Below are 15,739 nucleotides of genomic sequence, written 5' to 3'. Positions count from 1 at the left end.
TCTTCTACGCATCCATTGATTAGTGACACGATCCGTAGGCCTTTCCTGAAACTAAAAATAAAAATTTCATGAAAATTTTTATTAGGCCTCGACGAGTCATACACAAATCTATTATTTAGAGTATATTTTTTGCCTGAATATCCGGATTCTTCAGCAGTAGGTACTGCTAATCATACCATACTTGTCTACCAATAAATTGATGAGAAAAATGTAAGATTGATTAATAATAAGTAAGAAGTTACCTTTCGTTTAGTTCACACCTTCAAGCCTTGTATTCTAGGAGACAAGTGTTATTAAGAGAAGTCGGGTGAGGTTGTGCGACAATGTTTGTAAGGTTTTATACACATTGATGTCGCGGACGTGTCGAGCTATGTCACACCATGCACACGAAGTCACACTATGTCACATGACACTTCTAGCGGCATGTATCGCGGACTCGTGAAATTTTTGTCTCGTGAAAACAAAGCTTTATGTGTCGTCTTTATACCTATCTCCTGAAAAAACAAAATTTCAGTCATAAACTGACGTAAGTTGACTGCATTTGTGATTGATTTCAAATAATTCTAATTCCTGATTATTGTCAATGCGCACAGTAAAGTTAGTTTTAATAATATTTTTCGTGATTGTCCCGTAACATAGATTTGTAGATTAATTTATTTGTAGGTTACGTAGATGTCAATAAGTTTTTTTATATTTAAAAATTGCGCGTTATGAAGGAAGACACATAATGTATCATTAATTGAAGTAATTGCCAAGATAGAGTACAAAAGATTTTTACTTTGTTTGGCAAAAGATATTATTAAGTTATTCAGAAATTTAATTTTTTGGGTAGGAGGTAACATTTTTATGATAACGATGTGCCAAATTCATAATACTAGAATTCTGAGCTGCAATTATTATAGGTCTTCCTTTGAAACGATACTTCCTAACTCTAAACATGTACGAATACCTCTATGTTATACATTTTTGTTGAAAATTCGAACCTATTACCAGGACATAAGAATCATAATGTCTAGGTTGACCTTTAAAGTCACTCTATGATCTGCTAATGTCGAGGCGTTGTCACTCCAATAATATTAGCAACGTCGTTGCAGTGGGTGAAATTGCAAAAAAATACTTAGTTACTTATAATCATGATCCTATTGTACCTAGTAATTAAATTCTGTAACAGTATTTCGACATTCAATGGTATTTAGTTCTATAAAATATCATGCTCTTAATATTTATCGTGAATTTTGTCTCGGAAACGCTGCAATGTCACGCAATGCAACGTCGTCGTACGTGACACACGTCACGTGGCACGCTACAGGTAGTGCCATGCTACAATATAATATCCCTAGATGGCTTAAAACGTGTAATAGTTGACAGTACAAACATAAATTCATCCTTTATTGTCTTGGTGTCTAATTAAAATAAAATTTATATCAAAAAGCATTAAGAAATTTTATGAAAATATTTAAGTGGTGCACTTAACATGTAAACATTATAGTGAAAAATTTCAACCGCAATAAACTCTCTCAAATGAACATAATGCTCAAATCTAATTACTGATTTTGCTCTATTTTATTACTTTAAATTTAAAATATGTTTTCGGAATACACATCTTCATAATTAGGGCACATTTGTTAATATTTTTTATCAGTATTAGAAAAACTATTAAGCAATTGTATTGTATATTTAATTTAATTTATTAATAAATTGTATATAATAAACTCACGTCAACAGTATAACATTTTTGATTAAGGTATTGTATAATATTCATATTATTAAGTAGCAATTGCGCGTATGTAAGAGCACGTAATAGTACCTGAATTATTGAAATAATGTATTGTTTTATTTGTTCATAAAAGTGTTTCCTTGCGCGCAATTTGTCTTTTATAAGGGTGTTTACACACTGTGACTTTTATTCACATCTTATGTGGTGACATGTCAAGTGCCAAGTATTTTTTTTTAACTTAAACCTACTTTTTGGCTTTCCGTAGCAATTAAAGGCTTATTCAAATATGAGCGATATATTAAACAGCTAATATCTCGAAGTATCAGTGTGATGGACTGAATGAACAATTCATTAAATTGTCATCCACATAGACTGTGCATTAGGTCCACATCTGAATGGGCCTTAAATTATACTGTATTTTGATTTGATCTGTAAAATACCTAATATAACCATTGTCGCAAAAAAATAAGTGTGTAGACGCCCATTTTGTATAACTCGCTTTAAAGTACTGACAACTATTTCATTCCATACATTTCTTATACTCGAAATCTCTGTACATTTAACGAAACCCGACATTGTAAAACTTTAATGTCGGTATAAAAAAATCATTAAAATAATGACAAGGGAGTAAAACGAACTGAAGTATATAATTAAAAATATTGTCGTGTATATGTAGTGTTGTAAAATAAAATAAAAAGATAACGTGAAACAGTAACATAAATAGGTTTCTGATAAGTATTCGATGGTATCGCCTGACGTTTAGACTCGTTTATACTTTAAGCTAGATCTTTGGGTGTTTAGACTCAGTTGATACCGAAGTTCGAATGTCGGACAGTCACTTCATCAGTTCAATTAATTTACATAACAAATAAATTATTTGATTTTACTCAAAAATAAAGCCCGCTTTGGCGTTTGTCGCTCAGAGTTTAAATTTCTAAATCATTTAAAAGTGTCAGGTTCAATTAAATATTTTTTTTGTATGATTTCATTGACATTGCGTTAAATCTGCTATAATCTCGTTTCATGCTTTTGTTTCTACTTTTTTTACACAAAATTTATTGTTTTACAAAAAAAATATTTACAAACTAACTAGTGCAATCACATGGGTAGGGCAACGACACGCCTTGTGACAATTTTCACAGACAACGTCACGATGATGTAAAAATAAATCAGTGTCACAAATGTAGTTCGGATGTCACAACGCGTGTAGATGCACAGCAAACGCTCGTATGTGCGCACCCTAAGTTTTCAGTGAACATTTTTTATTTCGTTCACTGTTGCAGCAATCTTCTATAATTCTTTGTATATGTATTTAATATTAAATTTGATTAATTGTATTATGTATCTCGTTGAAATATTCTAATATTTGAGCCTTGTTTATAAGTACTTAAACATTGTTAACTCGACCAAACTTATCTTAGGTGGTTGCTTCCATTATTGGTTGGAAAAGAAACGAACTGTCAAATAAATAAATAAATAGAAATCTCGCAAATAAAACTAGAACTATTATCAACGTACAAGTTTAGTGATTGACGGTGTATTTATTAATAAATAAATGTGTTTTTGTAAGTTATTTTAAATTAATCCATGTTTTTGTATAACCAAAGACAATAAAAATTTAACTAAAACGTGTTGATTATTTTTTGTGTTTTTAAGGACTGCTTTGTTTGTTGTGTTTTGTTTTAATTCCTCTTAGTTTTAAGTAAATTTCCGCGGGGAATAGCGCCGTAAGTATTGCAAGGAACATCACTCATCGTGATACTTATCGTGAGTGAGTGATCAATGATTACCACGACCACTCTAGAAGAGTGTACAGTACCTCTAGTACGAAAAACTTTCGAGTTCGTTTCGTTGCGTATTCAAAGTGTCATCGAAAAATTTTGTATGAAAAATTAAACAGCGCCCCCTAGGGCGGCTATAATATAGGGGGCGCTGTTTAATTTTTCATACAAAATTTTTCAATGACACTTTGAATACGCAACGAAACGAACTCGAAAGTTTTTCCTACTAGAGGTACAGATTAAGAAAAAGAAGTAAAACCCAATCTCATGTCTAAAGAATATGATTCAGTAAATAAATGATCATCTTTCCGAAACTGAAAAATGGTCAAACCGTTGTTGTGCAGCTTCGATGCTGTGTCACAACAAGCAAATGGAAAATGGCTACTAATTTAATAAATTATTTATCCTAAGCTTCAAAACTACGTGTTTTCAAATTAATTTTCTGAAATTAGAGAAAATATTCGTTTTTGCCTGAAAATATTAAATTGCAAGCTGCTGAAGTATTTTGTGTAAGTATAATATCCCATTACCTTCATAAGTAAGTCTGCCGGCTCGGGATGCACACCACGACATAAACTTACCTTCTAAAATCGATAAAATACCCCGATATCCGATACTTTTTGATCCGATTTCTTTCTGATTCTAGGGCCTCACTGACCCAGAAGCAATAAGGCTGGGTTGCACCATACGTCAAAAGTCTGTCAAACTCCATAAAAAAAACACCGGATAAAGTCACGGTTAAAATAAAGTGGTACAACTCGGCTTAAGATGCCTTAGTAGGTACGAATTTGTAAACCACATTAATCATGAAGTAATCAGCATGCCTTTTACTATAGGGACCTATCACGTTAGCTGTTAACTAGTTACCAGTAATAATAATATTGAAGTTGGCCCCCTACTGATAGGATGCAATTACTGCAAGTTCGTCTGCCAATCGCTGGAGATTCGGTTTGATGAATTTTCGATTCGATTATGAGATGAGTAGTTTCGATATGGACACTCGCGAGCATAGGGTTCATCCTGTACGTATTTAGCTGAAGATTTTTACTTAAATGTCATACAAGTTATTACCTAATTATCTAAAGAGCTTGTATTTATTTTCAATCATCATCATCATCATCATCATTTCAGCAACAGGACGTCCACTGCTGAATATAATAATATGCTTCCCCCAATGATTTTCACATCGCCCGGTTGGTAGCGGCCTGCATCTAGCTCCTTGTTCTCTTTTATATGAGGTACATTTTCAATGGAGAAAAATAATTCCTACATTAGATTTACATTTACCTAATTTTACATTGCACAGTAGTATAGATTTCTTACTAAATTCTTTATGAAAGATACAATTGTTCAAACAATGCAGGTATTCACATATTTTTTCTTTTTCAAACTACCCACATTTTCTCTAACATTCTCCCGCTGTCGCCCGCTGTTTTCTACATTAGTTTACGAGTTATCGTCACTCACTCCGGACGTCGTCGCGTCACCGGAGTCACCGTTTTTTTCTGGAAAATTCTACCGTAGAATTTTATATTTAGTGCAGATATTTTTATTGTAAAATAGTTAGTGTCTAACTAATACTAGAACTACCTAAGATTAGCCTGTGTTTAGCTTGTGTAGTGTGTGTTTATGAGGTGTGCGGTGTGTTTATGAGATCTACTGTCAACAACTTCTTCCATTCTCGAGGGCAAAAGGAGAAACAAATAACCGAGATTTGTGGTTCTCATTGCAGTATTATGGGTAAGTGCTCTGACTGACAGCTCCTTTCTTTCATTTCTCTTCTGTATTTTAACACGAACTTACTGGTAAAACCTATCGTTAGACAACGATGAATAATTATACTATCCGTTCGCTTTAAGTTTGCCGCTGGCGATATGATGTCATTCGAAGGGAATCGTCTATAACTTTATCAAACTATATTTAAAATATTTTTTATTTATTTTTATTATTAAAAAATATGTTTTTGCGTAAAATAAGACACATTAATTGCGTTTAATCACTAACTAATTGCGTTTAATCGCGGTTGGGGGAGGGGACGCGCATTCCACGGACCGGCAAACTTAGCGCGAACGGGTAGTACTTAGGTACCTCAATAGGGTGGCAATCACGTCTGACTTTTCTAATGCCATTCTAAAGCGGGTACGACGTGTCATTTAAAAACATCTTAGGATGGGAATTTCTAGTTATTTNTGTAAAAATTAATCAGTGTCACAAATGTTGTTCGGATGTCACAACGCGTGTAGATGCACAGCAAACGCTCGTATGTGCGCACCCTAAGTTTTCAGTGAACATTTTTTATTTCGTTCACTGTTGCAGCAATCTTCTATAATTCTTTGTATATGTATTTAATATTAAATTTGATTAATTGTATTATGTATCTCGTTGAAATATTCTAATATTTGAGCCTTGTTTATAAGTACTTAAACATTGTTAACTCGACCAAACTTATCTTAGGTGGTTGCTTCCATTATTGGTTGGAAAAGAAACGAAGTGTCAAATAAATAAATAAATAGAAATCTCGCAAATAAAACTAGAACTATTATCAACGTACAAGTTTAGTGATTGACGGTGTATTTATTAATAAATAAATGTGTTTTTGTAAGTTATTTTAAAGTAATCCATGTTTTTGTATAACCAAAGACAATAAAAATTTAACTAAAACGTGTTGATTATTTTTTGTGTTTTTAAGGACTGCTTTGTTTGTTGTGTTTTGTTTTAAGTCCTCTTAGTTTTAAGTAAATTTCCGCGGGGAATAGCGCCGTATTGCAAGGAACATCACTCATCGTGATACTCATCGTGAGTGAGTGATCAATGATTACCACGACCACTCTAGAAGAGTGTATATGTTATAGTCAAACCTCGAAGTTCCGGCACTCCTAGGTTTGACTAGTCAATCCTCAGGTTTGACTAGAAGTCTTAGTCAAAGCCCAAACATTTCGGCCTTTGACTAAAGAATGTTAGTCAAACCTAGGAGTAACTAATTTGGTCAGGCAAACGTCGAAACTCAATTTAATGAAATCGGGGTTTGACTAGTCAAACCTCAAATGACTTTAAACTAAACTATACTTCATTCTGAAATCGAACTTATTGCATTACGGTCGGTTTTCACGCGCACGTTGAACATCTTTTTAGGTGAAGGTACGAGTAACTAAACTTATTTACTGCAGTTGTATGTCAGTGTTTCTAGACCGATCTTGAAATTACTAATTTTTAATGTTCTGTTACCTTAAAGAATAAAGAGTTTAACCGCCTCTGTGGTCTAGTGGTTAGACCACCTGATTCCGACGCAGAGGTCCCGGGTTCGATTCCCAGTGGGGGCAGAATTTTCTGTTCTGTTTGGTTGGTGGTAGGGCTTGTTCCAAGTCCGCCTGGCTAGCTACCACCATCTTACCTAAGTCTGTCGCCATAACAACAATGTTAACTGTATTGTTGTGTTCCGGCAGTTAGAGGTAAGATAGCCAATCCCTCTGTGTTTGAGGATTCCGGGTGAAGCTCGCTTCCACCTTCGGCCTGATCGTCACTTACCATCAGGTGAGATACAGGCCAAGAGCTTCCTCGTTGTAGATTAAAAAAAAAGTTAAAACGGGACCCTATTACTATGACTTCGCTAAATGTTATCTGTCACCAGACTCGTATCTCATGAATCATTCTCTAAATATTTAGTTTTTTATTCACTTTAAAAATAAATAAATTCAATAAAATACTTAATATTTAAGGGAGGCTTCCATACAGAAAACGTGACTTTTTGCAGTTTTCTGCTCGATATTAGAACGTAAATTGGTGAACCCTTGAAATATTCACATAATATTTAGTTGCATAAGTATCTACTTCAAAAATAAATCACAAAATTAAAATCATCAATCATCAACAGCCCTTTACAGTCCACTGCTGGACTATGAGCCTCCTCCACTATGGTGGAGGGATTTGCCATAATCTCCACGCTTGGCAGGCGGGTTGGAGATCGCAGTTTAAAAGATTGATGTTTTTCAGAGAGCGCTGCTGCCCATTCTCTGTTTGTTGTGTAGTCCCTAAGTCGCCTCTTACGACACCCGCGGGAAGAGTAGGGGTTGGTGACAAATGTATTCTACTCTGCCGTCACCACACGGCTCCACGGTTTCTAGGATTGACTAGGCAAAGCCCGAAACAGATTATTTTAGTTTCGACGTTTGACTGAACAGTTTAGGCACTTCTAGGTTTGACTTAGTCAAAGGCCGAAATAAGAATTCACTTCGGGGTTTGCCTGAAGGCCTTGGTCAAACCTAGGATAGACCAGTCATTCCGCGAAGAGACTGCATATCGACCTTTGACTATGACATATAGATGACCCACGCTGAACTGTCCCACCAAACTCAATGACAGGGGGGCGCTACCATCGTTCAACTATATGGTTTCCAACATGGCAAAAATCGGAACCAGCGATCCGGTATTGACGGTGGCGCCCCACTGTCAATGTCATCGATAGGACAGTCCAGTATTTTGGAACTATACAGATTAAGAAAAAGAAGTAAAACCCAATCTCATGTCTAAAGAATATGATTCAGTAAATAAATGATCATCTTTCCGAAACTGAAAATGGTCAAACCGTTGTTGTGCAGCTTCGATGCTGTGTCACAACAAGCAAATGGAAAATGGCTTAACTAATTTAATAAATTATTTATCCTAAGCTTCAAAACTACGTGTTTTCAAATTAATTTTCTGAAATTAGAGAAAATATTCGTTTTTGCCTGAAAATATTAAATTGCAAGCTGCTGAAGTATTTTGTGTAAGTATGTATAATATCCCATTACTTTCATAAGTAAGTCTGCCGGCTCGGGATGCACACCACGACATAAACTTACCTTCTAAAATCGATAAAATACCCCGATATCCGATACCGAATCCTAGATTTGCTGGTTTCTTTCTGATTCTAGGGCCTCACTGACCCAGAAGCAATAAGGCTGGGTTGCACCATACGTCAAAAGTCTGTCAAACTCCATAAAAAAAACACCGGATAAAGTCACGGTTAAAATAAAGTGGTACAACTCAGCTTAAGATGCCTTAGTAGGTACGAATTTGTAAACCACATTAATCATGAAGTAATCAGCATGCCTTTTACTATGGGGACCTATCACGTGAGCTGTTAACTAGTTACTAGTAATAATAATGAAGTTGGCCCTTACTGATAGGATGCAATTACTGCAAGTTCGATACCAATCGCTGGAGATTCGGTTTGATGAATTTTCGATTCGATTATGAGTAGTTTCGTTAAGGACACTTGCAAGCATAAGGTTTGAAATCTATAAAGCAATTTAGGCTGAAAATTTTTACATTAATGTCATATTAAATACGTATCTAAAGAGCTTGTATTTTCAATCATCATCATCATTTCAGCAACAGGACGACTACTGCTGAACATAGGCCTCCCACAATTATTTTTACAACCGCCCGGTTGGTAGCGGCCTGCATCTAGCGCCTTCCTGCCACTTTCATATGAAGTGCATTTTCAATGGAGAAAAATATTTAGATTGTTAATTTTACATTACACAGTATAGATTTCTTACTAAATTCTCTATGACAGATACAATTGTTCAAATAATGCGGGTATTCACATTGTATGGTGAGGTGAGTAGGTCGCAGCAGAAGGCAATGAAACGCAGGAATCTTGAATATTGGATGTAATGCGGGTTTACAATGAAAGTAGGTATTTGATAGGTATAATAGACACAAAATCGACGCGCCCGCGTCGCGCTCTGAGACCCGAATGGGGGGCGGGCAGCGCCGCGCCGCTCTGCAGCTTGGGCTCCTCGAACCGGTCGCGGCGATGCGTCTGTGTGCGTGCGCGCTGACACATACGCCTTAACATACTGCCGCCCTTGGAACGTCTGGTTCCAATGTTGGTAAAGGGCAGAGCCTGTTGTAGGCTCTCCTCATTGTTCCCGATGAAGTGTAGACGTCGGCCACACGGTTGACACCATCGGCGCCGGGGAAGACAGCAGTGACTCGACCCAGCAGCCATCGGTTGGGAGGCAGGCGGTCATCTTTGATCAGAACCATCTCTCCTATTTGTGGTTGACCGCCATCTCTGCGCCATTTACTTCGCTTCTGTAATTCTGAAATATACTCCATATAATAGCGGTTCCAAAAGTGGTGCTTCAGCGATTGTGTTCTTGCATATCTTGAGAGAGTGTTGATGTGAGCATCTTGTACCTGGGGAGCAGGCAACATCGTTACTGTTCGTCCAATCAAAAAATGCGCAGGAGTTAAAGGGATTAGATCTGAAGGATCATTAGAGAGAGGAGTGAGAGGCCTTGAATTTAATATTGCTTCAATTTCTACCAATACTGAGTTGAGTTCTTCATAATCAAGATGAGTTAGTGACAATACTCTCTTTAAGTGATATTTTATTGATTTTACTGATCCCTCGGCTAAGCCATTGAAGTGGGGACTATATGCTGGGCAAAACTTGAAAATAATTCCCTTCTCAGCTGAATATGTAATTATACTAGACAGACGGACAGACGGACAGACGGACATGACGAAACTATAAGGGTTCCGTTTTTGCCATTTTGGCTACGGAACCCTAAAAACGATTAAATCATATCTTGAATTCACCTATTTGTAGTGTGGGTACTGCACTGTCACATGGGAACAACTCGTATCTACTTATACATAGAACACAAAGAAATTTTAAAATGCTGGTCGTTCAAATAGTTTTCAATTCAGTTAGAGAGACAATGGTGATAGGAGATAATATCAATGCCTCTTGTATATTAAAAGTACTAACGCTAACTTAAAAATAAAAGTCTTACAAGTAATTATCCGGTATTATCATCTCTTAGAAATCTATAAAAAGGCGTCCGCATCTCTGCGCGCGCGCACTTCACTCGCCGTCTCCGTTCTCTCAACTTTGACCTTTACGTCACTTGCAGTCGAGCACATTCGCACTTTCGTTCAATTGCCTTAACTACTAATTACGCTACCGGAAACGATGCAATAGTGATTAGTAGGCAATATTATGTCACGTGAAAGGAGATGGATAATATTTTTAGTTATTATGCCTTACGATAGCATCCGTTCTACATTCGACATCAGCCAGTCAGACTTCCTAGTAAAGCGTGGAATCAATTAAATATTTTAATAATACACAATTTCAATACGAGTAATATAAAACATTGGACCCTTCCGTAAATAAGGCTTGAAGGTCTGAGAATTCAACTTTCTAGTTAATTCAGTCACTTTATTTTCTTCTTAGTTACTACTGGTTCGTGTGTGATCATAGAGTCCAAAACATCAAGGCTGTGACACCTACCAGATGATAATATCGCTCATGAATAAAAAAGTAGAGCACAAAAGTCTTTTTTATTCCTAATTTAATTTTCATATCTTTCCGTTAAAAATATTTTATGCCAACTTAATCATCATCATATTTTATAAACTAGTATAGCTTTGGTATAATATTATTTGCTTGGTTATTTAATGAAAACATTGAGTTAAGTTTCAGGAAAGAGGTTTTGAGAGATTAACATACTGAGCAAGCTTAATTGGCATGAATTAACATGTTCAAGATTGTCTTGGTCTAGTTTACAGATGTCGGCTAAAACATCGTATTACCAAATAAAACATGCTAATGACTCAATTCACACGAATTCCTCGCAAATTAGTTGTGGCTATCACGCTGACTTGAAAAAATACAAAACTGAAACCACAATTCAATGTTTTTCATTTTATATAACTTAACTAACTGTGCCTGTGACTTTGTGCGCGTGAAAATAGTTTGAATAATACTTCTCGTTTTGCAATATTTTTCTTTACTGTTCCGCCCCTATTGGCTGTAGGGTGAGGTTTTACAGCCTAAAATCTTCCTCGATAAATGAAATCCAACACAAAAATATTTTTTCAAATCAGACCAGTAGTATCTGAGATTAGCGCGTTCAAGCAAACAAACAACAATAGTATAGAATAACCTACGTCGTATTTAACAAAAGCTTAACTTCTGCAAGATTCTTCAATTAAACTTCTCTACATAGATACTCGTATGTGTGATACAAAGTGTATTATCGCCGGTCACTTCACTGTTAGACTACTCACAATATTATACGTTATTTTAGTATTGAGAAATAAATGACTGCTTAAAAGCGTTGCAATCATTTTGGACTGCACTGCCACTGGTCAGTAAGCTAGATGCCTATCTGCACTTGCGACTATTTACGCTGGACCGATTAAGCGCAATCCTATCACTGAAATATCAGAGAACAGGTGAAGTCAGTAGGCTCACATATTGTATAAATTACTTTTTTTCAACTATTGCACTAGAAATATGCAAGATTTGTAATCAGATTCTGTCTCTATCACAGAGACAGACTATTAACATCACGGAGTCAGTTATTATGAAATGGTCATGGCAGTCGTCTCATAAAAATGTTTTGTCTATGGGTTTAGAACTCAGTTGAACAGGCGCATCATGACCGGATGAATGAAGACTAGTCATCTACCATGGATTGTTCACATTGAAATATATGTATGTCTATGTTGAGTAGTCTTTTATAACACATGATGTCGTGCCCTGAGTGCCCGAGCAAGTGTACGTAGGAGGATTTAATGAATGCTGCTGACTACACCACTCTTGTAGCGGAGTTTTGGGCTAACACTGTGTAGGCTTGTTGTCGAAGTCTTTTATGATGATTTTTATTCAACGAGCCTACTCTATACTACTCAATTACGCCAATATAGTGCATAAAACAAAGTCCTTTCGACACCGTATCAGTATGTTCCTCGTTGTGCAAGCAGAAAGATCTTTTACACTCTACTTGGTTTCAAGGTCGGTCCATTGTTTAAATTGTCTGATAAACGCATTACAAAACCGATATTTCGGTGAAGATCTTAAAAGCACTTACGACATTATACGGACAATAAAAGAAATGAAAAGTGAGACGTACATTACGAAAGTATCGGTTTGGTGATGAGTGGTTTGAGTTCGGGAATCTATACCTGAAAGGTTTAGGTTTGGTTCCCAAGTAAAAACATTATTAAAAAAATACAAAGTTTAATTAAGATACGTGTTTGTCGTGTATTTTTATAAAACATTGGCTATACAGAAATTCGTCAAATAGCTTTATTGGATAAAACATACAATAAGTATAGCATATCTAACACATAATTTTAATGTTATTTTACTGTATGGTAGTGGACATTGTATGGCTACCAGTTTTCTTTGGCTATCCACCTACGTCATAAAAGACACTGGATAGAAATATTTAGTTTCTTGTTTTAATAGATAAAATATAAAAACGCTAAACTCTTCATACGTTTTTCGTGAAAATGTTTTCACGCGACTCGAAGAGGTTTTTATCGAAGTTTTTTGCCTATTTATTTTTATTTAGATATTCATAATAATGCTTTAGATACAAAAGTGTATTATAAAAGCATTTTACCCAATACCACCTATCAACAGCACAATGAACGTCCCAACAAAGGAATACCGTTAATGAGTACTGCAAAAATTAATCACGGCGATAAATTAAAATAGTTGATTAAATACACATTAACACATGCCGCGGACACGGGTTTGATATAATTAATTTATTTCTATCGTACGCGGTAATAATTAACAAAAATATGCGGCTGAAAGCTTTTACGCGATTGTGGTAATTTGATTGCATGAGAGCAATTAAAAATTGCGGCATTACGTGCTAAGATGAGATTTGTGTATTACATAACATTTAATTTTGACAGGTACTAAATCAATATACTATCCAGAAAAAAAAATCAAAAACTATGTAGTCCGCAGTGTGTGACCTGACGTAATTTGAAAAAAATCACGGGCCTTCGGATTTCATGTTGTATAATTATCTCATGTATTTTTGATTACGTATGGTTAATTAAATCAGCTTAGTTATAAATACAATAATTATTATTCTCTTTGCAGGTTTTGATAATCTGAAAATCGACCCATGAGCGACGAGCTTCGCAATTAACGTGTGATGTGAACGCAGCGTGGGTACTACCCACAAGGTGGACCGACGACATCATAAAGGTAGCAGGAATGCGCAGGCCGCTACCAACCGGGCAACATGGAAAGCATTGGGGGAGGATTATGGTCAGCAGTGGACGTCCTATGGCTGAGATGATGATGATGATGATGAAATCAGCTTATTAATCACAATTGTTCTCTTTGCAGGTATTGATAATCTGCAAATCGACCCATGTGCGTCGACGTGTATTGTGAACGCAGCGTGGGGACTACCAACAAGGTGGACCGAAGACCTCATAAAGGTAGTTAGCAGGAAGGTTTTAGATGCAGGCCGCTACCAATTGGGCGATGTGAAAATCACTGAGGGAGGCCTAAGTTCATCAGTGAACGTCCTATGACTGCAATGATGATTGACGTGGTAGTTTAGAAACCATACCCTAGATGTCGCGGGTTCGATCCCTGCTGCACTGTACTGTACCTACTAATACATTTCTGTGCGTAAGTACATAATTGAATACTTATTCTCTGTTCACCTAACATAGGTAATAATATAGGTAAGTTTAAATTCACTGATGGCACTGCGCTAGTTGAATTCTAAGTTAGAAAGAAGGTACCTAAACCTATAAATAGTTGGTCACAATGTGGTATTTAACATTCGGCACCAGCACGTTCACTTGCTTAGCATCTTAGATCATCGGTACCGGTACCGGTACCAGTGGTTACGTAACCAAAGCAAGAACTCTCGATATTTGGTATTTTATCTAAGGAGAGCACAAATCAATTTCGCTGTAGAAATAGATCGATTTGACGATAAGCTGTTTTGTTGTGGAGGTTGGTAGATGCTTTAAGTGTCACTTTAGATTTATTAGAATGAAGAACTACTTAAGCCCGTTTTCACCATTAATCCCTAATTTTTAAGTAACACTTAACAAGAATTTTGTTTTCATAGGGGTCACTTAAAAATTAGGGACATTAGTCAAATATAAAGAATCCATTTCTAGATTTGACAATAAGGCTGAGTTGCACCAACTTACTTTTATTGTAACTATAACAATAACTGGTACTAGTGTTTTTTGAGCTTGACAGATTTTTTTACGTTTGTTAAAGTAAGATGTGCAGCCGTGGTGCAGCTCAGCCTAACAGTATCAATATTAAATTAGACTTGTTTTGCAGAAAAAATTGCTAGAATGAAATAATAACATTTATACACTAACAACTGGAACTTGACCTATATTTAAGTAGATTAAGTAGGTATGTAATTTAACCTAGGTTTCATCTAGGACTAAGAACATATTAAAATCATGACTGAGATGCTTACCGAGTTTGTTTATCATAACAAAAAGCTTGAGATCCTACTAAGTTTGCTCAGCTTAACAAACCCTTTTTTAAACACACCCCCTAATTTTCACCAATCAATTAAACATCAATTAACTGTTTCAATCCATATCAAGACCAAATACACGTGACATGTGAATTCGCAAAAACAATGAAGTGTTAACCGCTAATGTCACGCCATAAAAACGCCATAAACATTCCGCGGACGCCATGGGACATAAACCCACTGCCGAAGCGGGTCAATGGCACAAGCGGCGCACATACTAACACCACTGCTTTTCCCATGTGCCATGGTCCATGGTGTAGAGAAGAAGCGATGTGGTGTGAAACGAAATTATGTAAATTTTACCAATTTAAAACAAAACACAGTCGAAAAACAAATGAAAATCAAACTTTTTTTGACCATGAATAACGATGGTTTACCTTAAATCTAGTAACTATTTATAAGTCTGCTTAAATTATAGTTTACCTGAAATTAAAAAAATGCAATAGATAAGAATAAAATAGGAAATATAAATTGCAAGTAAGTATTGGTTTGACCTTTCGGATGTTTGTAGACAGGTCTTTATTACAATTAAAGTAAGCATAAAACAACAACAACGGAGGTCTGCGAGCTTAGATTTTAATGCAGTTTTCAGCAAAAGATAGAGAGTGATACAATTTCTATAACAACCTGTCGTTTTAGCTCTTTTGTAGGCCATAGCACATTAATATTTTTATTAATATTTAACTTATTTTTCAATATAAAGCCTATTACAACTACACAAAGATTCCACAGTATGTGTCGCCCTTACATACCAAAATATGAAAAGTTCCAGTTAGACGGACGTAGGTCAAATTCGACTTGTAACTTTCGATTACCCTTGAGACGTCGGGACAGGTGATGGTAAACAAAAGATTTTAATACAAAGAAAAATATAACTTTTCTATATTTTACAGTAAAATCATATAGGTAAA

The 15,739-nt window shown here is 35.8% G+C and overlaps 1 protein-coding gene across 1 annotated transcript; it reads right to left on the bottom strand.

Annotated features, from left to right (window-relative positions):
* Nucleotides 1-9,137: 9,137 nt before the first annotated feature.
* Nucleotides 9,138-9,974, bottom strand: LOC114365145 (uncharacterized). The gene has a single exon (XM_028321635.1). It carries the CDS (start codon nt 9,700-9,702, stop codon nt 9,334-9,336), a length of 369 nt encoding a protein of 122 aa, XP_028177436.1. The 5' UTR covers nt 9,703-9,974; the 3' UTR covers nt 9,138-9,333.
* Nucleotides 9,975-15,739: the final 5,765 nt, after the last annotated feature.

Source organism: Ostrinia furnacalis, unplaced genomic scaffold (assembly GCF_004193835.3).
Source record: "Ostrinia furnacalis isolate ACB-3 unplaced genomic scaffold, ASM419383v2 OfSCF7556, whole genome shotgun sequence".
NCBI classification, from domain to species: Eukaryota; Metazoa; Arthropoda; class Insecta; order Lepidoptera; family Crambidae; genus Ostrinia; species Ostrinia furnacalis.
The sequence above is the reverse complement of the archived record's forward strand: the minus strand, read 5'-3'. Positions and strand labels throughout refer to the sequence as shown.